Raw genomic sequence first — 22464 nt, 5'->3', positions numbered from 1 at the left:
CAAGTTCAAGTTCCCCTCCAAGCCACACACCATCCTGACTTGGAAATATGTCAGTGTTTCTTCACTGTCACTGCGTCAAAATCCTGGAATTCCCTCCTTAATGGCATTGTGGGTCAATCCACAGCAGGTGGACTGCAGCAATTCAAGAAGGCAGCTCACCACCACCTTCTCAAGGGCCAACTAGGGACAGACAATAAATACTGGCCCAGCCAGTGATGCCCACATCTCAAGAAATTCCTCAGCTCGGTCTTAAATAGGTACCGCCTTATTCTGGTCATATGCCTTCTGGTCCTAGATTCGCCCATGAGGGGAAACATCCTCTCAGCATTGACCCTGTCTAGCCCAGTAAGAATCTGATATATCTCAATGATACCACTTCTAGTGAGTAGGGTCCCAACTGTTCAGCTTTTGCTCATACAACAATCCCTTCATATAAGGGATCGTCCGAGTGAACTTTCTTTGAACTCCCTCAAATGAAATGGCATCTTTCCTTAAATAAAAGAACCAAACTGCTCAGATATGGTCTTGACTGCTCCTTGTGCAGCTTGTAATAAGACTTCCCTACTCTTATAATCCAACCCTGTTGAAATAAGAACTAACATTCCATTAGCCTTCCGGACTACTTGCTGCACCTGTGTGCTAGTTTTCTGTGTTTCGTGCACAATAATGCCCAATACCCTTTATGTTGTAGCTTTCTGTTGTTTCTCTTCATTTAAATAATAATCTGTTCCACCTTTCTCCCTTGTAAACGAACTTGGCATTTTCCCATAGTACATGCTGGTAATATCCAGTCGGTCAAAGGCTAGTGTCTTTGTCCTCAGTGTGTATCTGACTCAAACATTTCCAAATCCCCTTTTCTCCCTCTAAAGTTCCCCTCTTCCGCTCCACCCCTACCCCCCCAAATAAAAGCTGTCCTGCAAACATCCATGGCAACCTTACCCCAACACTCATTCGCAAAGAGTCGCTGTTTAACTGTATTGGAAAATCTTGAATGTATACTAAATACAGTTCCCTGTAATTGGTTTCGTTTTGCAACGTACATTAAAGGTGGAATACCACACGAGAAATAAACAACACTCCACCTCTCGCTTAGACCTCGCACCAGTCTATTCTCATTTCGAAACTGGTGTCCCTCCAACTGCAACGATCAGAAGCTTCCTCGGTAAATCGAAACCGAAAGTGTCTGAACCGCGCCTGAACCGAGAATGCACAATGTATCTGGAAATGTTCCTGTTGCATTTTTGTATCTTTGCTGCCGGTAAGAAGGTCGGACGCGTCCAGGATAAAAGAGGCAGAGCGTGTTTTAATATTGTCATGATTTGCATTTGTGTTCCGCAATCGGCAGTGGTTTCGAGCTTGACACTGAATACTCATGGGATCCTTAACATGCAAGACCTGGTTAAAATGGCAGCTCAACTGCCTATATTTCGGTTGTTGGTGGTATCTGGATTAGTGGTGCTGGAAGAGCACAGCAGTTCAGGCAGCATCCGAGCAGCAGCGAAATCGACGTTTCGAGCAAAAGCCCTTCATCAGGAATACAGACAGTGAGCCTGAAGCGTGGAGAGATGAGCGAGAGGAGGGTGGGGGTGGGGAGAAGGTAGCATAGAGTACAATAGGTGAGTGGGGGAGGGGATGAAGGTGATAGGTCAGGGAGGAGAGGGTGCAGTGGAATAGGAGATAGGCAGGTAGGACAAATCCGTGGTAAAAACAATGACTGCAGATGCTGGAAACCAGATTCTGGATTAGTGATGCTGGAAGAGCTCAGCAGTTCAGGCAGCATTCGAGGAGCAGTGAAGTCATGGGGACAGTGCTGAGCTGGAAGTTTGGAACTAGGGTGAGGTGGGGGAAGGGGAAATGAGGAAACTGTTGAAGTCCACATTGATGCCCTGGGGTTGAAGTGTTCCGAGGCGGAAGATGAGATGTTCTTCCTCCAGGCGTCTGGTGGTGAGAGAGCAGCGGTGAAGGAGGCTGTTGGTGATATCTGCAGAATAGTCTTCAGTGAACGTGTCAGTCTGAGATGAAAACCATTGGCTCACAATGTCAATGAGGGGTGAATAAAATGGCTTTTGTGACCCCTCCCCTTTTTACCATGTAGTCATGTTAATGCATGTTTAGGCTCTATACCTCTATCTTAATCTACTCTAGTTTGATTAGACTGGAGCCTGAGAGTGCGTAACTAACCTAAGCAGAGAAAAAGGCACCGCCTGAGTTGTTTACAGAAATCTGAGGGTTTTACTTAAGGGTTATCTGTGGGCCTGTGAACTGAATTGAGTGGACAGAGTGGTGTGCAGTCTGGTTGAAAGCCTTTGAAACCTACAACTGGATTTGAAATTCAGCGGAAACCAAGAGTAGGAATTAATGGGTCCTTTTCAAATCAGCAGGTAGTAACTGGAGCTTAGTGACTAGCATTGCTGCCTCACAGCACCAGGGTCCAAGGTTCGATTTCAGCCTTGGGGTGCTCCGGTTTCCTCCCACAGTCCAAAGATGTGCAAGTCAGGTGAATTGGCCATGCTAAATTGCCCGTAGTGTTAGGTGCATTAGTCAGAGGGAAATGGATCTGGGTGGGTTACTCTTCGGAGGGTCGGTGTGGACTGGTTGGGCCGAAGGGCCTATTTCCACACTGTAGGGAATCTAAGCTAATCGAAACTAGTGAGGTGCCACAGGGATCAGTGCTAGGACCCCAGCTATTCACAATATATATTGGTGACTTGGATGAGGGAACAACATGTAACATCTCAAAGTTTGTAGATGGTACTAAGTTGGGAGAGAAGGTGAACTGTGACGAGGATGCAGTGGTCTTTCGGGATGATCTGGGCAAATCAATGGCAGATGCAGTATAATTTGGATAAGTGTGAGTTTATTCTCTTTGGAAGTAAAAGCAAGAAGGCAGATGGCTACCTGAATGGGTACAAACTGTTAGAGGGGAGTGTGCAGCGGGACCTGGGTGTCCTTGTGCACCAGTCGCTGAAGGTAGGTATGTAGGTGCAGCAGGTAGTAAAGAAGGCAAATGGTATGTTAGCCTTCTTTGTGAGAAGTTTTGAGTACAGGAGCAGGGATGTGTTGTTGCACTTATACAGGGCCTTGGTGAGGCCACACCGAGAATATGGTGTGCAGTTCTGGTCTCGTTTTTTGAGGAAGGATGCTATTACTCGAGGGAGTGCAGCAAAGGTTTACCAGGCTGATTCCAGGGATGGCAGGACTGATGTATGAGGAGAGATTGACTGGGTTAGGATTGTTCTCGCTGGAATTCAGACGGGTGGGGGAATCTCATAGAGATTTGTAAAATTTTAACCAGACTAGACAGGGTAGATGCAGGGAGAATGTTCCCAAAGGTGGGTGTGTCCAGATCCAGGGGTTACAATCTAAGGATTCAGGGTGGAGATGAGGAGCCGTTTCTTCACCCAAAGAGCAGTGAGCCTGTGGAATTCATTACCACAGGAAGTAGTTGATGCCAAAACACTGAATGTATTCAAGAGGCACTGCTAGGTTTGGCACTTGGGGTGAATGGGGTCAAAGGTTATGGGGAGAAAGCAGGATTAGGCTATTAAATTGGACGATCAGCCATGGTCGTAATTAATGAGTGAGCAGGCTCATAGGGCTGAATGGCCTTCTCCTGCTCCTATGCTTCTATGAAATAAAGAGATCTATTTATACTTAACTTCGTATTAGGGTTGAGGCTAGTTTGACTGTAGTCAATTAAGTAATATAACAGCAATGTGCATGTACACTTGGATTTAAGACTACTTTAATTTCAGGACTCACAAAGAATCTGCACCATGTAAAGCGAGTAGGCTTCAGAATGAAGCCCACTAATGAAAACTTTAGGAGGAGGGCAAAATCCTAGCTAATATTCTCGCGTTCTACAATCTTTTGATCAAATGGCAAATTGATCTTGTTACGAATGGACGAAATGTTCAACTTTTAGTTTACTGTATGTTTTTGAACTTTGAACGCATAGGCCACTGTGAGATTAATTTATATGATGAGAATCAGTGTGACAAGATTTGTTTATTGAGGTGCCTGGGTATTTTGTGTAGTGGTGTTAAAATTTTATTTTTTAGCTGTTTCTCTGTATTTTTAAGGAATCGTGCAGGCACAGAATGGCCAAAGGATTCCAGGCAGAAAGTTGGACTGCGTGTTTGTGGAACAAAAACAAAATGAAGGGGCTGATATGTTTGGGCCAAAGACCATCAAGAGGAAGGCGAACCTACTATTTGGTGATATCATTACGAATGAGGAGGCCATTATTTTTAAAGTTCAAGGTAAAGATGAAACATATCCTCAAATCAATACTCTCAGGCGTGCCCCCTACTGTACACAGAGTAAAACAGCATGGAAATGCTTTGATGCTCCCTAAATTACTTGTATTAAAGTCCTGCATTGTTTATTTTGTTAGGGTAGCAGATCTCCAATGGCATTGCTCATAATAATTCAAACAATCCACTGATATCTAAGGAAAGGAGTAATAAATGCTGTAAAACACATGAAGGGTGATTTGTAACACCCATCAACCCCTATTGGGAAATTAATAGACTTAAGCGCAACACTGGTTTTATATTCAGCCTGATTTTATTTTAAGTTGCTGGTGAATAATATTGGCCAAAGATTTGAACAGATGTTCCATATGATCCTACAGTTTCCCAGCAGACAAGCTCAGTCAAAAATATCCTCAAGACAAATTACTGTCTAGCTAAATTTCAGTATGTATCTCTTTAATTGTACAACACTAAATGAATCCAGGATCTGAAGCTGAGCAAGAAAACTCATAGGGTGACGCATGGCCAGTGAAGGCAATACTTTAAAAGGACCAGAATCACCTCAATCCTGGTCTTTATTGAGTGGTTGAACAGGCTTGAAGAATCAGATAGCAAACTCCTGTTCCTAAGTTTTATGTTTCTGTGTCCTGCAGCAGTTTCAGTCAGTGTCTTTTAAAGTGTGCTCAAGATATTTTCTGATTAACCTGCTCAGAGATGCTATAACACACCTCTGAAGCAGGTGGGACTTTAACCTATGCGTTCCTACCAAGCAAGAGGGACACTGTCACTGTAACACAGTGACCCTATGTGCACTCAATTATATTTTTGAATCAACTTGTTCAGAGATGTTGTCACATACCTCTGGAGTAGATGGGACTTCAACCTAGGATTCCTGCCTCAAATTCAGGGACAGTACAACTGTACCACAAGTGATCGACTTTGTAATTTGTTAAAATTAAATCTATTTTTCCTAATCAACCTGCTCAGAGATGTTATTACACACCTTTGGAACAGGTGGGACTTGACCCTGGGCCCCTAAGTCTAGGTAAGTTATCACTGAACGTAGGGTCCCCTTCTGTGCAATCAAGTGAAGCCTCAAAGAATGCCATTCACCTGCATATAGAGTCATAGAGATGTACAGCATGGAAACAGACTCTTCAGTCCAACTCGTCCATGCCGACCAAATATCCCAACCCAATCTAGTCCCACCTGCCAGCACCCAGCCCATATCCCTCCAAACCCTTCCTATTCATATTCCCATCCAAATGCCTTTTAAATGTTGCAATTGTACTACACCACATCCTCTGGCAGCCCATTCCACACACGCATCACACGCACATTTAAGCAAGGGAGGACAATTGGTGCCACCAAGGGTTTGATGCCTTCTGGTTAGGGGAGGAATATTGAGGAAGGCCTCCTCTCACTAAAGTGCTCAACTTCAAACAGGTACTGTTTTAAGACCACAAGTGATTGAACATAATTGACATAAATTAACATGGAGTTTAGGAGAGACTTTGTGCATGGTCTTTTGATTGTAATCCAATAGAGTATAAAATTGATGCAATCATTTCGGATTAACGTCAGCCATAGGTTATGTGAATTGCCGTGTCAGAGTACACAGCGTGAAAGAACGAACAATCTTGCACACACCCCAGTTCAATTTGGTGCATATGGAGCTTAACATAGTGAAGCAATTCATTTACTGAGTCTTCCAATAAAGTGAAGTTTTGGGAGTATACCTGGGCAGGTTGCTGTGCTTAAATTGGCTTCTGCATTTCTTATATTACTACAATGATTACTTGTCAAATGTAATTCCTTGGTTTAAAAACTCTTGGAGATATCCTGAGCTTGTGAAAGGTGCTAAATAAATGCATTTCTTTCTGTTTCTTGGAGGAAAAGGTATTAACAAGAGTCCATTGTTGGAGGAAAAAATTCTGCACAACTTCTGAAATGGTAACGTGACAGGGTTAGCTGACTCAAGAAGGTTGACCTGTTTCAATCAAAAAGTGGACTTCACTGGACTTCACTTCACAATTTCCTCATTTCACCTCCCTCACCTTACCCCAGTTCCAACCTTGCAGCTCAGCACCATCCTCATGACCTGTCCTACCTGCCAATCTTCCTTCCCACCTATCCGCTCCACCCTCCTCTCCGACCTATCACCTTTTTCCCCACCTCCATTCCACCTATTGTACTCTTAGCTACCTTCTCCTCAGCCCATTCCCCCCCCCCCCTTACATTTATCTCTCCACCCTGGAGGCTCTCAGCCCCATTCCTGATGAAGGGCTCCTGCCCGAAACATTGATTTTCCTGCTCCTTGGATGCTGCCTGACCTGCTGTGCTTTTCCAGCACCACTCTAATCTTGACTCTATTTCAATCAAAAGTTAGACAGCATATTCAGTGTTTAGTTGGAAGACATCTTTTGGGACTCTCAGGTCTACAGGTTCTTCAGCTCCCTGAATTTAGTCTATGAAAAGTATGTATATTTTCAATTTCTAAATTCAATATACTCAGAAAGGTTTCTAGGATCTTACAATGTGGGAGGAACAGCAAACTCTGCTTCATTTGTATTGAGACTTTTCTCTGATTTGCATCCATTTCTAATAACTTGCTGTTAATTATTATGTGAATCAATCGTTTTTTTAACAGAATCTTCATTAGATATTTTCCAATATGCGGACGAGAAACTGGACACAGTGGGATGTGAAATTAGTCGGTATTCTACTCATGGCATCCATGTGCCCTGGCCACACCAGGGTAAGGAGACCATTGAGGACGTATGGTTCACAGTGACTTTAAGACATTCACCTAGCAGATTCACTGTAACCAGCTTCATGAGGAAGATAGAAGAGCCCGATAGCCAGAAGGTTGAGAAAAGTGAAGCAAAAACTGATGATGAAGATTTAGTCATCGCTGACACTGACACTCTGTTTGTTCAAGGTAATATTTGAATGTTGACCAGGTAAGTGCATGTTCAGAGTGAGTGCTGCAAGAATGTGTGCGGGATGTGGGCAATATTTGTTTCTCATAAGCCTATTAAAACTCTGTCAATTTCAATAATAACGCAAGAGATGAAACATCGATGTAACATAATCAACTTCCAACCACATATTTAAGATGCTGAACTTGAGGGAAAGTACAGTTTCAAATAGTTTTGGCTGAGTTGTATGTAGTGATTTAACTGTTACAAAAATGGATGGTAATGACTTTTTTTTTAAATTTGTTAGTGGCCTATATTGTGCACACCAGGACCCCATTGATCAGAACCAAATTGAAGCAAGACCTTGTTCTGGACTGTGGCTACAAGATTGATCACAGCACCGACTTTAACATTGACTGGCGATATCAGCACAAAGGGAATAAGAAGAAATTGTTCGCCTACAATGGGCGATATCAGCGGGTTGAATACATTGAGAAAGGAGTTGAATTATTCATGGACCAGATCAAGCAGGGAAATGCTTCACTCCTCCTAAGAAACATTGGCATTAAAGATGAGGGATCCTATCTTTGCTCTGTATATGTGCCTCCACTCTTTGGAACTCACACCATCGAGGTGGAGATTATGGGTAAGATTGTCAATCACATAAATTAGCTAGAGTTGAAAATGAACAGATGACGGTGGAAATGTATTAATTTGGTAACAGAACAGTGCAGGAGTCAGCAGAAGGATCATTTTCACCTTACTGCCTCCTGAATAAAGCTGAAGTTGTTCCTCCAGAAATTGCACCTGGATTAATTATTCCAACCTATAGTCAGGTGCATTTTCTGATCAGGTAGAAATGTCGAGTGTAAATTGTTCAGATTTGTACCAGCAAAGCAAAGTGTTAACTCAATTCCCCTCTCCTCAGATGCTGTGTGTCCACCTGCTGAGTTTCTCCAGCATTCTCTGTGTTTGGATATGGGCCTGGGTTGAGATTCTGCTGTAGAGACAAGTGAACCAAATTTAGCAGTGTAGGCTTGGGGAAGCAGTGCAGGGTTATTGTTGTCCTGTACTGTAAACTGAGCAAATGCTGAGGCTTCACAGATGGATGTTGTTATCTGTGCCCTGCTGCTGTCATCATAATTTTCCATTAAATACAAGCTGTTTCACCAACCTTTGACATAGTGTGTTAACAGTGTAACATGATTGTACAGCAAATATTACTGTCAAAGGCTGTATGATTTTAAAAAAAGATATTTCTTGGTTACTTGTTGTGTTCTCAATGTTATTCTAATTAAATGGATGGAAAGCTGAAAATCCTAAGTGTTAAAGATCACCTGTAAAACTTGAATGTGTGTTCAGTTGTTGTGAAGTTGCAATACAGTATGTTTGCTTATTTTGTAGAGTCGCCCATTGTCTCAGTGTACCCCAATTCGGTTTCCCTTATAGAAGGGGATGAACAAAAGCTGGTCTGTGACGCAGGGCGGTATTATCCACTTGATGTAGAGGTGAAGTGGCTGCGGCAGAAGGGTGAGAGGCACATGCTGCCCGTTTACATGACCAATGTCATCTTCTCACCCCACAAGCGGAACATGGATGGCACCTACAACGTGACCAGTTTTTTCCGGTTCACAGCGTCCCTCAAGGACAACGGTGTTACGTATACATGTCGAGTTGAGCATGCCAGTGTAGACAAACCAATCAAACGCTACATCCAAGTGAGTGTAGAAGGTAAGCAATGAACAGAGTCCTGTGGTACTTGCTTTTAATTGTTCATGGTAAAACTTTCAATTTGCATTAAAATTGGATGCCATGGCTTTTCATGACTTTCATTGAGTCTCTCAGATTTCTGTAGAAGTTGCACCAGTTCAGTGAAAATATCTATTAATTCACCTATCATAAGTTTTGAAATCAATCTGATCCATTCATTTAGACATCCCAAAGGTCCACCCTTTGTATCAGTTTTCTGTCTGTCATACACTCTTGTTTTCTCAAAATCTGTTTCAGTTGGGAAAAAGGAGCTGAGCGAAGCTGGGAAATCTGCACACATTGATACGTTTCTCTCCAATGGAATGCAGATGGCCCATCGTAGTTACTTTCCATAATGTCCAGGTTTTTACTAAGCTTTTATAATACTTTGTACCTTGTGCAGATATTGTGGAGAATGTTAAACCAATTGTAAGAAAAGTTCTTGCAAATACTTTGTTACTTTTTGTTGTGCGATCAGCATGTATTCTTCCATAGTTTATGCCCCATTTGCATCAGCAAGAGCTCCTTTAGCCTGCTTAGTTTTGGCATATTGAGCTCCATATTCTAAGATGGTTAAAGCCAATGTCACTGTCAGATCCTCTGACAGGGAAGCATAGGTCAATCTTTGACTCTTTTCCTCATAATGGACCATTCTGCCTTTGCCAGGCAAACCAGCCTCCTAAGAACTATCCTTGGTGAGACCCTGTGGTAGGAAGTTAAGGATAGCATCAAATTGAAAGAAACAAATGTACAATGCTACAGAGATTAGTGATAACCCAGAGTATTAGGAAGTTTTAAAAACCATCAAAATATGACTCAAAAAGGGAGAAAATAAACTTCGTGGGTACACTAGCAAGTAATTTAAAAAGGACAGTAAGGACTTTCTTCAATATATAAAAAGCAAGAAAAAGAGAATGTAGACTCCTCAGAGAATGATGTTGGTGAAATAATAATGAGGAACCAGGAAATGGTAGTGGAGGTGAATGAGTACTTTGCATCAGGTTGTGTCATTAAGTACATTCAAGGCTGAGTCAGAAGGGGAATTGTGGTGTGTAGGGAAAAAGCAGGAAAGTGTATTTGGGAATTGTCAGATTAGCCATGATCTCATTGAATGTTGAAGGAGATTAAATGGTCTTAATGGCCTATATCTTAAGGTTTTATACAAGGTGCCAATGAAGGAATCCAAATGAGTTGCGGCAGCATATCTTGCAGATGCTACACATGTTACGATGCGAGCTGGTATTACTATTGGAGAACCCAGATCCAAGAACAAAATCTGGTTTATTGGATCATATTTTGTTTTAATATGGCTTTCTTTCATTGAAGCACAATGCTACAGATTCAGTATGAACAACAAAATAGAAATTTATTACACTAAAAGCATAACATTAAAATAAGACAAGCAAAGCTATTTAAATGTAACATAGTTTGAAAAATATAAAAACACACAGTTAGCATAATCCTAGCTATTTCGCAAAACCATCACTTTACAAGATCCAGAGAAATTCCTTCTCCATCGAATTTGTAGGTTTGACTTAACTGCTTCTTCTCAGTTCTGGTCCCATGAGCTGTGAAACCTTTTCACTTGACAATTGATACCACTGAGAGCTTAGACTTTCTCAGCATCATAAAAGTCTGAGGGTTATAATCAAACACTTTTGGTCTGGAAGTTTCACAGACTACACCTTTCACTGAGGTAATTTATTTCCTTAACTGCTTTGAACAGTCTCCCATTCTAGAAGGGGCTGTACCTGTTTCTCACTCTGGTTAGATCTCCTTTCATCTCCCCAGAAGCTTTTGAACTAAATTTAAAACTTATCCTAGTTTCTGCTAAGCTAGTGGCTTAATGTTTTCTCTCTCTGGTCACAAACCCACACGATATAACCACATTTCCATTCGCACTCTGGGAGGCATATACTAGTTTAAAGTTCTGGAAAGACTGACCAAGTTAACGTTTAAAACACCTTCACAAAAATGGACAAACACACATATGGCACTAGTTTGAGATACAAACTCTCAACATAAGTTAATGCATGTAAGTTATACACTTTTCATTACAACACTGCTGCCGCTGTGCATCAGTGTTGAAAGGAAAAAATGTTGATGGTTAATGGCGTGCCAGGTAAGCAGACTGATTTGACTTGAATGGTGTTGGGCTTTTTGAGCATTGTAGCTGTAAGGGGAGAGCGCTCAATTACACTCCTGATTATGCCTTGTAGATTGACAAACTTTGAGGAATAAGGTGGTCACTCACTCTCAGCAGAATTCAAATTCAGTTTCTAGTCAGTGAAAACACCTAGATTGTTAATAATAGGAGATTCAGAGAATGTAATGCCTTTGAAGTTTGGGGTAGCAAATTGGATTTTATTTTCTTAACGATGGTCATTGCCTGGCAGTTATATGGCACAAATGTATAGTGTTGTACCTCAGATTACAACCGGATCTGGACCAGATGGGCCAATGGGCTGAGAAGTGGCAGATGGAGTTTAATTCAGATAAATGTGAGGTGCTGCATTTTGGGAAAGCAAATCTTAGCAGGACTTATACACTTATTGGTAAGGTCCTAGGGAGTTTGCTGAACAAAGAGACCTTGGAGTGCAGGTTCATAGCTCATTGAAAGTGGACTCGCAGGTCGATAGGATAGTGAAGAAGGCATTTGGTATGCTTTCCTTTATTGATCAGAGTATTGAGCATAGGAGTTGGGAGGTCATGTTGCGGCTGTACAGGACATTGGTTAGGCCACTGTTGGAATAGTGTGTGCAATTCTGGTCTCCTTTCTATCAGAAAGATGTTGTGAAAGTTGAAAGGGTTTAGAAAAGATTTACAAGAATGTTGCCAGGGTTGGAGGATTTGATCTATAGGGAGAGGCTGAACAGGCTGGGGCTGTTTTCCCTGGAGCGTTGGAGGCTGAGGGGTGACCTTATAGAGGTTTACAAAATTATGAGGGGCATGGATAGGATAAATAGGCAAAGTCTTTTCCCTGGGGTGGGGGAGTCCAGAACTAGAGGGCATAGGTTTAGGGCGAGAGGGGAAAGATATAAAAGAGACCTAAGGGGCAACATTTTCATGCAGAGAGTGTACATGTATGGAGTGAGCTGCCAGAGGAAGTGGTGGAGGCAGGTACAATTGCAACATTTAAGAGACATTTGGATGGGTATATGAATAGGAAGGGTTTGGAGGGATATGGGCCAGGTGCTGGCAGGTGGGATTAGATTGGGTTGGGTTATCTGGTCGACATGTACGGGTTGGACTGAAGGGTCTGTTTCCATGCTGTACATCTCTATGACTCTACTTAGCAGCTAAGCCTGATTATGTAACAAGGTCTGGACATCATTGACAAGAATTAAGTTTTTTGAGGAGTTGTAAATTGTGCAGAGCATTGTGTAATCATCAGTATTCTTGCAATTACTTTGTTACTATTTGTTGTACATTAAGCATATCATTATTCCATAGTTCATTCCCCATTTGCATCAGCAATGACTCTTTTAGCTACTTAGTTTTGGCATTATGGGTTCTACATTTTAACGTGGCTATTGTCAATATCACCATGAGATCCTTTGACAGGGAAGGGTAGATCATTCAAACCATCAATATTCCCACTCTGGCCTTATGATGGAGGGAAGGTAATTGATAAAGCAGCTGAAGATGGTTGGGCCAAGAATACTACGGTGAAGAACTCCAACAATAATGTCCTGGGGCTGAGATGATTGACTTCTAACGACTACAACCATCTTCCTTTGTACTAGATACGACTCTAACCAGCAGAGAGCTTTGCCCCTGATTCCCATTTACTTCAGTTTTGCTGAGCTCCTAGATTCCATTCTCAGCTCTATTGCTGTCTTGATGCCAACAGCAGTAGAGTCACTCTCACTCTTGGGTTCAGCTCTTTGGTCCTTGTTTGAGCCAAGTCTATAATGAGGTCAGGAACTACTCTGAGGGCATTACACCAACGGAATTCCTTGCAACAACGATTAACTGGACTTTTAAACAGTTGTTGGAAATTTACAACAAGAAAGATATATAGCAAAACCAAAACCATCAAAAGTTAGGATAAAACCTGGGAACTGGACATGGGGTTGAATAAATAATTTGAATTAAAGAGTACAAAGTCAGTATAATGTTCGCAAAGTCAGAGGGGTTGCACAGAGGGGGACACTGTGTTGAAAATTTTAGGGTCCTTTCCTTGGACTCTTGTTTTGCATCAACATAAACGACCTTGGAAATAAACATTAATTTGTTAATGATCAAACAATTTTGAAATTGAGTAGAAAGGCCAATAAGTTAACTCTGTGAAGATGTATTTAGAACAGCTTTGCAGTTGAATAAATAAGTTAAATTCTACCAATAAACATATTGAATGAAACATTAACAATGAGCGTTCTGTTTTGTGGTATTAGTTTGAAGGATAAGTGTTGGCCAGGATACCCCATTCTTCTAATTCTCCTTTCAGGGTAACAACTCTTCACAACATACACAGTGACCTGTCGTAGAAGCCTGAAAATGCTGACACTGATTAAATGTTTCCTTCATTCCACAGCACAATCTCGGACACTTCAGTTTCTCTTACTATCAATTGTGATCATCTTTATCTGTGCTGTTGTGATCATGCTGCTGATTTACTTGAAAAAAGGTTAGTATTCTGCTATTACCAATGCTGCACTGTTAGTCAGCATTGGCTGTACAGTCTCTCGACTTCCACAATAATCATCATCTCTCTGGGCTAAACTTTACTCGGTACTGCAGAGCTGAGCTTTGCTGAAAAAAGACAGGTTTTTGTCAATGCTTTTCATCTTGTACTCCTCAGGACATTTCAGAAGAATATCCATAAATGAGAAAACCAGCATTTATACTGCATGAGAGTAGTGTGTTGATTGGTTGGCAGTTGGACCGCAACTAGACTCTGATTGGTCGAGGTGTTGCCAAGACATGGTGTGTGCATCCATGTATGTAATGCTAATTGACACTTAATAGCCAGGCTTTGTTTAAATTTTAAACTTGGCAGGTTGGCTATGATTAGTCAGGGCATTGCCTTCAGAGTTGAACCAGGAAATGGTTGTCATGTGTTATGTTGATTTGAAATCGGTATAGTCCGTATATACAGCTATTTCTATCTGCAAAGATTAGGGCTATGTGCATTAATGTATGCAAATTTGAGTATACAGCAACACCATTAGCCATAAGAGTGCACTTACCAACTTCTCCTGTCATGCAGGACAAATGTTGATTTCCCCCTTGAATTACCCTTAAAAACCTTCACAATCTCTTAAGTAGTGTCAGCACTAACTTTCTATCTGTTCATGACATGATGTGGTTGTGAATTTTTAATTGTTTTCTATCCTTTTATTTACAGTTGCAGAAAAAAACAAGGTAAGAGCAATATAATTCAAAATTTAATAAAAGCCACAAAGTTTTGCAATGAAAATGTGCAAGGAGAGGAAAATTTTAGTAAGATTTAATGTGCAGAGATTACTTGATATATTCACAATGCAGTTGTATTGTTTTTTTTTATTCCCCCTGACTATAAGAAAGAGGTTAAACAGGTTGGGCCTAAACCGATGGGATTTTTAAAACAGAGAGATGGCCCAAAGGGCTGATGCTGAGAGGATGTTTCTCCTTCTGAGAGAATCTAGAATTATGAGGCCCAGTTTCAAAATATGGGCTGTCTGATTTAAAGTGGAGGTGAGGGCATTTCTTCTCTCTGAGGGTCTTTTGCATTTGGAATTCACTACCCTATAGGGAATAGTCAGCAAATGTATCAAGACTGGGTTAGGTGATAGAGGTCACAAGTGGCAAGATGCTATCAAAGGAGCCTTGGTGAGTTGCTGCAGTGAGTCTTTAGGTGGTATTCACTGGTGCCACTGATTGGCCATGGTGGAAGAAGTAAAAATTGAAGATGGAGTGTCAACCAAACAGACTCATTGTCCTGGATGATATCAAGTTTCTTGAGGGTTGATGGAACTGCAGCCATCTTGGCAAGTGGAGAGTGTTCCATTACTGACTTGTACCTTGTAGACAGTGGGCAGGCTTTGGCCAGTCAGGAATTGTCCCAAAATTTCCAGCCTGTGACCTGCTCTTGTATTATTTATATGGCAAGTACAGTTCAGTTTGTTGAGAGTGGAGGATTCTGTATTTATGATGCCATTAAATGTCAAGGGGAGATGATTACACTCTCTCTTGTTGGAGATGGAGATTGCCTGAAATTTGTGTGGCATGAATATTTCTTGCCACTTACCAGCCCATGTGTGAGTGTTGTCCAGGTCTTGCTGCATTTGTACATGGACTGCCTCAGTAGCTCAAGGAGTTGTTAATAGTGTTGAACATTGTGAAATTGTGAATAATTGTACCCCTCTTGTCCCTTGGCACATTCTCCCTTATCTCTAATCCCTGCCCCTATATGGTCCAAAAGTGTGGCATATGTAGGCTTCCCCTCTCAAGCCCTCAGCCCTCAGCTGCGTTTCTCACCTGCTAGGAAGGCAGGCACTCAGGCTGGAGATGAACTGAGGCCCTTAGCTCGATATTCATGGACCATAAGGGCCTTAATGAGTATTGAGTCACGAACTTTAACTGTTGAAATTGCAAGAAAGGGGGCAAATATTTCTCCAGGGCCAACCTGTATGTCTTGCCACCTCCATAGAGGGAATAATCACACCCTTTGAATTTGGAATGGTCAACTTTTTCACTGTGCTGAGGTGGGAGTAGATAACAGAGATGTTACTAATAGACATAGTTTGTGGAGTTTGAAGTTCAGCTCAGGTTTAATTAACAATTTAAACTTGTTAGTCAAAGTAAATGTGGTTCAATGTTTTTTTAAATTCCCTTACCTTTCAGCTTTTCAGAATAGCTCTCAAAGTTAATGTGTTATCACCAAATGGAAGTGCGTTGTCTAATGTTCTTCCTTTTATCTCTTCAACAGAAGAAGCCATACTGAGCACTGTAAATGAGGATTCAATGTAAGTCCTGATAAGGAAGGAAAGTACAAGCTGTTATTTATATGGACTTTTAGCGTGTCCCTTGGAGCATTTGCAAACACCTCAGCAGCAATGAATTATCGGGTACTTTGAAGGGCTGAGTGTGCAAGCAAATGCTGCAGAGAACCTGTGCGTGACACAGAGCAAGCAAGGCAATTGGCTGATTCATCCGTTTTGATGCTGTTCTCAGAGGGAGGAATGTGGATCAAGACACAGTATTAATTCACTGCACTCGTTCAAGTAGATGCTTTACATCTGCTTGAACCAGTGGAAATGGAGGACAGAGCCATAGAGTCATAGAGTTGTACAGCATAGAAACAGATTGTTCGGTCTGAGCTGTCCATACCGACCAGATATCCCAACCCAATCTAGTCCCACCTGCCAGCACCCGGCTCATATCCCTCCAAACCCTTCCTATTCATATACCCGTCCAAATGCCTCTTAAATGTTGCAGTTGTACCAGCCTCCACCACTTCCTCTGGCAGCTCATTCCATACAGGGACCACCCTCTGTGTGAAAAGGTTGCCCCTTAGGTCTCTTTTATATCTTTCCCTTCTCACCCTAAACCTATGCCCTCTAGTTCTGGACTCCCGCACCCCAGGGAAAAGACTTTGTCTATTTATCCTATCCATGCCCCTCATAATTTTGTAAACTTCTATAAGGTCACCCCTCAGCCTCCGATGCTCCAGCCTGTTCAGCCTCTCCCCATAGCTCAAATCCTCCAACCCTGGCAACATCCTTGTAAATCTTTTCTGAACCCTTTCAACTTTCACAACATCTTTCCGATAGGAAGGAGATCAGAATTGCACGCAATATTCCAACAGTAGTCTAACCAATGTCCTGTACAGCCGCAACATGATCTCCCAACGTCTGTACTTAATACTCTGACCAATAAAAGAAAGCATACCAAATGCCTTCTTCACAATCCTATTTACCTGTGACTCCACTTTCAAGGACCTATGAACCTGCACTCCAAGGTCTCTTTGTTCAACAACACTCCCTAGGACCGTACCATTAAGTGTATAAGTCCTACTAAGATTTGCTTTCCCAAAATGCAACACCTTGCATTTATCTGAATTAAACTCCATTTGCCACTCCTCAGCCCATTGACCCATCTGGTCAAGATCCTGTTGTAATCTGAGGTAACCCTCTTCACTGTCCACTACACCTCCAATTTTGGTGTCATCTGCAAACCTACTAACTGTATCTCTTATGCTCACATCCAAATCATTTATGTAAATGACAAAAGGACCCAGCACCGATCCTTGTGGCAAAATAAATAACAGGGCATAAGGCTTCGGGGGATTCAAAGCCACGTTGCATTGGAGGGGAGACCCTTAAACACACGCCTTAGACCACTCAGCCACCGCTGCAGGCACAGTTTAATGTCTGATCTGAAAGACTGGCACCATTAAGGGCACATTAAGTCCTCAGGAATCTGTTGATGAATCCATTGTCAAGTCCTAGATTGAGGTTTAACCTGCAAGATTCTGGCTCACACCAAGAATGCTCCTGTTTGAGCCATGTTCATCGCAGCATGAATTTCACTTCACTTTCACTTGTCTCCAAACTGTCAGTCACTAATGAGCAATAGAACCGACAGCATATCCATGATAAGATAAATCCGGCATAAGCTGAAAATGTATTGCTGGAAAAACGCAGCAGGTCAGGCAGCATCCAGGGAACAGGAGAATCGACGTTTTGGGCATAAGCCCTTCTTCAAGAATGAGGAAAGTGTGTCCAGCAGGCTAAGATAAAAGGTAGGGAAGAGGGACTTGGGGAGGGGCGTCGGAAATGCGATAGGTGGAGAGAGGTCAAGGTGAGGGTGATAGGTCAGACTGGGGTGGAGGCGGAGAGGTCAGGAAGAAGATTGCAGGTTAGGAAGGCGGTGCTGAGTTCGATGGATTTGACTGAGACAAGGTGGGGGGAGGGGAAATGAGGAAACTGGTGAAATTCGAGTTCATCCCTTGTGGTTGGAGGGTTCCTAGGCGGAAGATAAGGCGCTCTTCCTCCAACTGTCGTGTTGTTGTGGTCTGGCGATGGAGGAGTCCAAAGACCTGCATATCCTTGGTGGAGTGGGAGGGGGAGTTGAAGTGTTGAGCCACAGGGTGGTTGGGTTGGTTGGTCCGGGTGTCCCAGAGGTGTTCTCTGAAACGCTCCGCAAGTCCGGCAGAAGACTCACCTATTCCTGACCCAGGCACCTGTATTTTCTCTATTAATCTGAGCATGTTTATGTTTAAAGTTTAAACTAAGTTTAGGTCAGTTGTTTGTTGAGCAGACCATTCCAAATTGTTCTCTTCATCTTCCATTGTGTTTGTTTTAAATTATGGAGAGACAGCAGAACGTTCACTCCTTCTAAGGTCAATTTATTTGCCAGCCCCATCCCAGACCTCTCTTTCTCTTGATGAGAAATATAACAGAGAGCCAGCAGTATAACTCCAAACTACTGGATAGATAGTTGGTGATTGGTTTTGTATCCATCCCACTTGTATATTTTTGTTTGTATATTTTATACAAACATAGAAAATAGGAGCAGGAAGAGGCCATTCGGCCCTTCGAGCCTACACCACCATTCAATATGATCAGGGCTGATCATGCAATCTCAGTATCCCACTCCCGGTTTCTCCCCAGACCCCTTAATCCTTTTAGCTGCAAGCACCACATCCAACTCCCTCTTGAATGTATCTAATGACTGGCCCCAACAGCTTTCTGTGGTACAGGCTTCCATGGGTTCACAACTCTCTGAGTGAAGAAATTCTTCCTTATCTCAGTCCTGATTGGCTTACCCCTTATTCTTAGACAGTGGCCCCAGTTAGAACATAGAACATAGAAAAATACAGCGCAGTACAGGCCCTTTGGCCCTCGATGTTGCGCCGATCAAAGCCCACCTAACCTACACTAGCCCACTATCCTCCATATGCCTATCCAATGCCCGTTTAAATGCCCATAAAGTGGGAGAGTCCACCACTGCTACTGGCAGGGCATTCCATGAACTCACGACTCGCTGAGTAAAGAATCTACCCCTAACATCTGTCCTATACCTACCACCTCTTAATTTAAAGCTATGCCCCCTCGTAATAGTTCTAGACTTCCTCAAAATCGGGAATATGTTTTCCACATCTAGATTACCCAACAGGATTTTAAATGTTTCTATGAGAATCCCCCTCATTCTTCTAAATTTCAGTGAGTACAAGCCCAGTTGATTCAGTCAGACCTGCCATCCCAGGAATTGTTGGACCCTCTCAATAGCAAGAATGTCCTTCCCCATTCTCGGAGACCAAAACTGCACACAGTGCTCAAGGTGTGGCCTCACCGACGCTTTGTATAACTGCAGTCGCAAAATGTGGCGCTGGAAAAGCACAGGACTTCAGGCAGCATCCAAGGAGCAGGAGAGTCAACGTTTTGGGCAAAAGCCCTTCAGAAACCTGACCTGCTGTGCTTTTCCAGCACAACACTTTTCACCACTCTGTGCAGCATCTGCAGTCCTCACTTTCTGCAGCAAGACTTGCCTACTCCTGTATTCAAATCCTCAATTATACTCAGTTTCCTGCTGCTGTTGTTCCATGAAGAGTATTTCCCATTAATGACATTCATTAAACAAGTCATGTACCACATTCAATTGACAATCCTTCATTCAGTTTTCTTCAGATTTGTTCCAGAGTTGTGCAGCCAGTCCCGCAGTTTGTATGTTTTGGAGAAGTATTGTTTTAACATTTTATCTGAAAATATCATCCCTTACCATTTCTTCGGTACTACACCAAACATACCTCATTGCAGAAAATGAGGACAAGTGCTTCCAGACAACCCTGACTCATCCATAATTCATTATCAGGTCACTGACTAGATGCTGATTTTTTTTTTGTAACGATGAAGAGGGTCACCTGCATTAAAGAATGGTGCCAAAGCCTCACTCCCAAACTTAGCATCCACCACTTTCATTATGAGGGTGTATGCGGGCAGGTTGTGGATTACACCACTGGGCTTCACAGAGGCTGCTGCATGTGAGTTGTGCACAAGCAGATTCAGTCTTCACTAGAGCGTTGTCCACAACATGACGTGTGCATTTTACACTATTAGGAAAAGGCCAAAAACAATTCAAAATTATTTTGAGAAGGTTGCACCCTTTTTGGATGGTCAAGGGTCAGGGTTGCTGGGTATCCCTTGGAAAAGACCAAGTGCCTTTTTAGATTATTAAAAGTTGACATGAATGCATGTAAAAATTAGGATTCATAGCTTGTTAGATCTATCTTGATGTAGTGGGAAGTGCTGGGGCATTTAAAACTTTGGCTTATAAATTTAAAATATGTCTATAGTTTTTAAGAAGTCAGTGCTTGCTGTTTTACTCTGTTGATGTAAGCTGAGGGCTACCATTATAGAAGGATAACTGCCTCCCACAAGCTATAATTATCACAGCAGAGTGCCTGTCAGTTCAAATTTTAATTCACAACTACAAATGCTTGTGAAGTTCATATTTTAATTCACAACTACAAATGCTTATGCATGTTTATGAATGTAAATGCTCATTTTTTATATAAAAGATTAACTTGTTGAAGGAATTTAAATGGAGTGAATAGATTTTTAATCATTGGTAGTGTTTCTTCTCCATGTCTGACATCCCCTGTGGCTTCCATTGCATTGCCTTTGGAGGCAGCAGGACTGAATTCTTTTAACACCTGGCCACTCCGTGCAATCCATAAGCAGGCCATCCTGGCCACTTCCTGACAAGTCAGGTTTGCAGGCTCCCACACATCACTCCTGACCCAGGATGGAAACTCACTCCAAAAGAATGCAGTCAAGGCTGTACAGAATGAGACACATGAATTCAAGTGACTTATCATTGAGAGATATTATTGACTGAATGTGAATAGAAACCTGTGTGTGTAATTGTCCCCTTTCTCCTGTCAGGAGAAATTACATTATCTGATGAAAGTGGGCTATAGGAACAACTTATTGTTTTATTGAACTCCCCCCAGAAGCTGCGATATTCCAACTTGGTCCATCAAGCCACAACATGACCCTGAAGGATGCTATTTGTCTTCAAGGACTGGTTATGACGATAGTCACCAGCGAGAGTATTCACAGTTTGAAACTGAAAGTTGAGCATTATGGAAAGGTGACTTTATCGAGATGGTAAAACCTTTCAGATAATATGTCCCTACCTGCTGATATGGTTAAGACATTTCTTTTGCTCAGTCTGTCCACATTGTCTTGAATGTTAGCATTAACCCAATTTTTTTATAGCCTGTTTTTTTAAAATAAAACCTTTCATCTCTTTATGTTCACATTCTTTTTCCAAAGAAGGAGAGATGAGGAGGGCAGATATATTGTGTGTGGAGGTGGTGGATATTAAATAGGCATTCGGGAGCTCCTATAAATAGCGAAAGCCTGAAACTACTGTTGTTGGGTTAGGGGATGGGTGCTTGTAATGCATTACTCTGCAAATAACATGTGCAAAGACTTGATGCCAGTCCTCTCCATCACTATGCCCAAGCGGAGCTGGCAAAAAGCAATTCCCAGTGAATTTATCTTCTCCCTCTCCACCATTGGCTCCATAGCTGATTCCCAGTCTAAAGAGCACTGTGAGAGTATTGTCACCACCGGAGGATTTCACTGATTCAGGGAGAGAGGCATACCATCACCAACTCAGGGCAATCAGCAACAGGCAGTAAATACAGCCTTGCCAGTGTCACCGCATCCTGAGAACTGAAATAAATACCGGGAAAACTTACAACCACCACCTCTATCTCCCAACATTTGATTGCCACCTCCTTTGTTTTGACAACTGAGTTCCAGCAATCTATTGGTTTTATTGGCTGGTTGCGGGAGTCTTGAATCGACCAGGGCTCCTAGCTCTCATTCATTTTCTTCTTAAGCTATTTTAGGGTCTTCCATGGTCCTGGGTATGTTGCTCCTTTTTCCTTGCTGTGTGTGCTAGTCTGCATTACTCCTCATGGCCAACTGCTCTGGCTATTTGCACATTTTGCCCACCCCATAGTGCCATTTCCGAACTGGCCTGGTAAAACTCCATTGTCTGCCCGGTTCGGTTTGATATCCTCTGCAGATCTGACCACTTTGCACCAAGATCCTGAACCCAGGTCACCCACTTAAGCTGTTTCACAGTCCTACGTTGAAATGTGCCTCAGATCTGGAGATAGGGAATCCAGCTAAAATACAGTCGAACATCACCAGGGGGTGAGCTTTACAAGCACTTGTTGCTTTCTCTTATTTTTGTAAAACAGTTGTGGCAACATTTTCTGCTCTTTTTAATTGTCCTATTTCTGGTGTAAAAAGTTTACATTGTCAATGAAAGCAGTTTGTTTACCTGTGTATATTGCTCATTATGGCACACAGTTCTTTGCAAATGGAGCATCTATGTAATAAGTGAGAGCTGTACACATTTCCTAATGTAATGAATTGAATGAAAACTTGATTTTACTGAGTTTGTCTTAGTCGTAGGTAATGTACACCCTTTTTATTCTGTACTTATTTCACTGGAATAAATGCACTAATTCTGTGATCTGTCAGATTTAACATTGGTACAAAAATAAATGCAAATAACAGTTAGAATGA

At 42.2% G+C, this 22464-nt stretch overlaps 1 protein-coding gene across 4 annotated transcripts; it reads left to right on the top strand.

Moving 5' to 3' along the window:
- The first annotated feature begins 988 nt into the window (after window positions 1–988).
- LOC122563966 (tapasin-related protein) lies at window positions 989–22464 on the top strand. Of its 4 annotated transcripts, none has more exons than XM_043718336.2 (9): window positions 989–1258; window positions 4083–4262; window positions 6907–7197; window positions 7485–7823; window positions 8627–8908; window positions 13464–13556; window positions 14277–14293; window positions 15840–15876; window positions 20868–22464. In XM_043718336.2, exons 1-8 carry the CDS (start codon window positions 1213–1215, stop codon window positions 15852–15854), a joined length of 1263 nt encoding a protein of 420 aa, XP_043574271.2. In that variant the 5' UTR covers window positions 989–1212; the 3' UTR covers window positions 15855–15876; window positions 20868–22464. The 4 variants fall into 4 exon arrangements, with proteins under 4 accessions (XP_043574271.2, XP_043574270.2, XP_043574269.2 ...); XM_043718335.2 differs by having other exon boundaries at window positions 994–1258; window positions 8582–8908; window positions 20871–22464; XM_043718334.2 differs by having other exon boundaries at window positions 995–1258; window positions 8582–8908.

Source organism: Chiloscyllium plagiosum, unplaced genomic scaffold (assembly GCF_037043375.1).
Source record: "Chiloscyllium plagiosum isolate Xiang-an unplaced genomic scaffold, Cpla_swu_hap1 HiC_scaffold_31, whole genome shotgun sequence".
Taxonomy (NCBI): domain Eukaryota; kingdom Metazoa; phylum Chordata; class Chondrichthyes; order Orectolobiformes; family Hemiscylliidae; genus Chiloscyllium; species Chiloscyllium plagiosum.
Note: the sequence above shows the minus strand (reverse complement) of the source record. Positions and strands in the feature narration are given on the sequence as shown.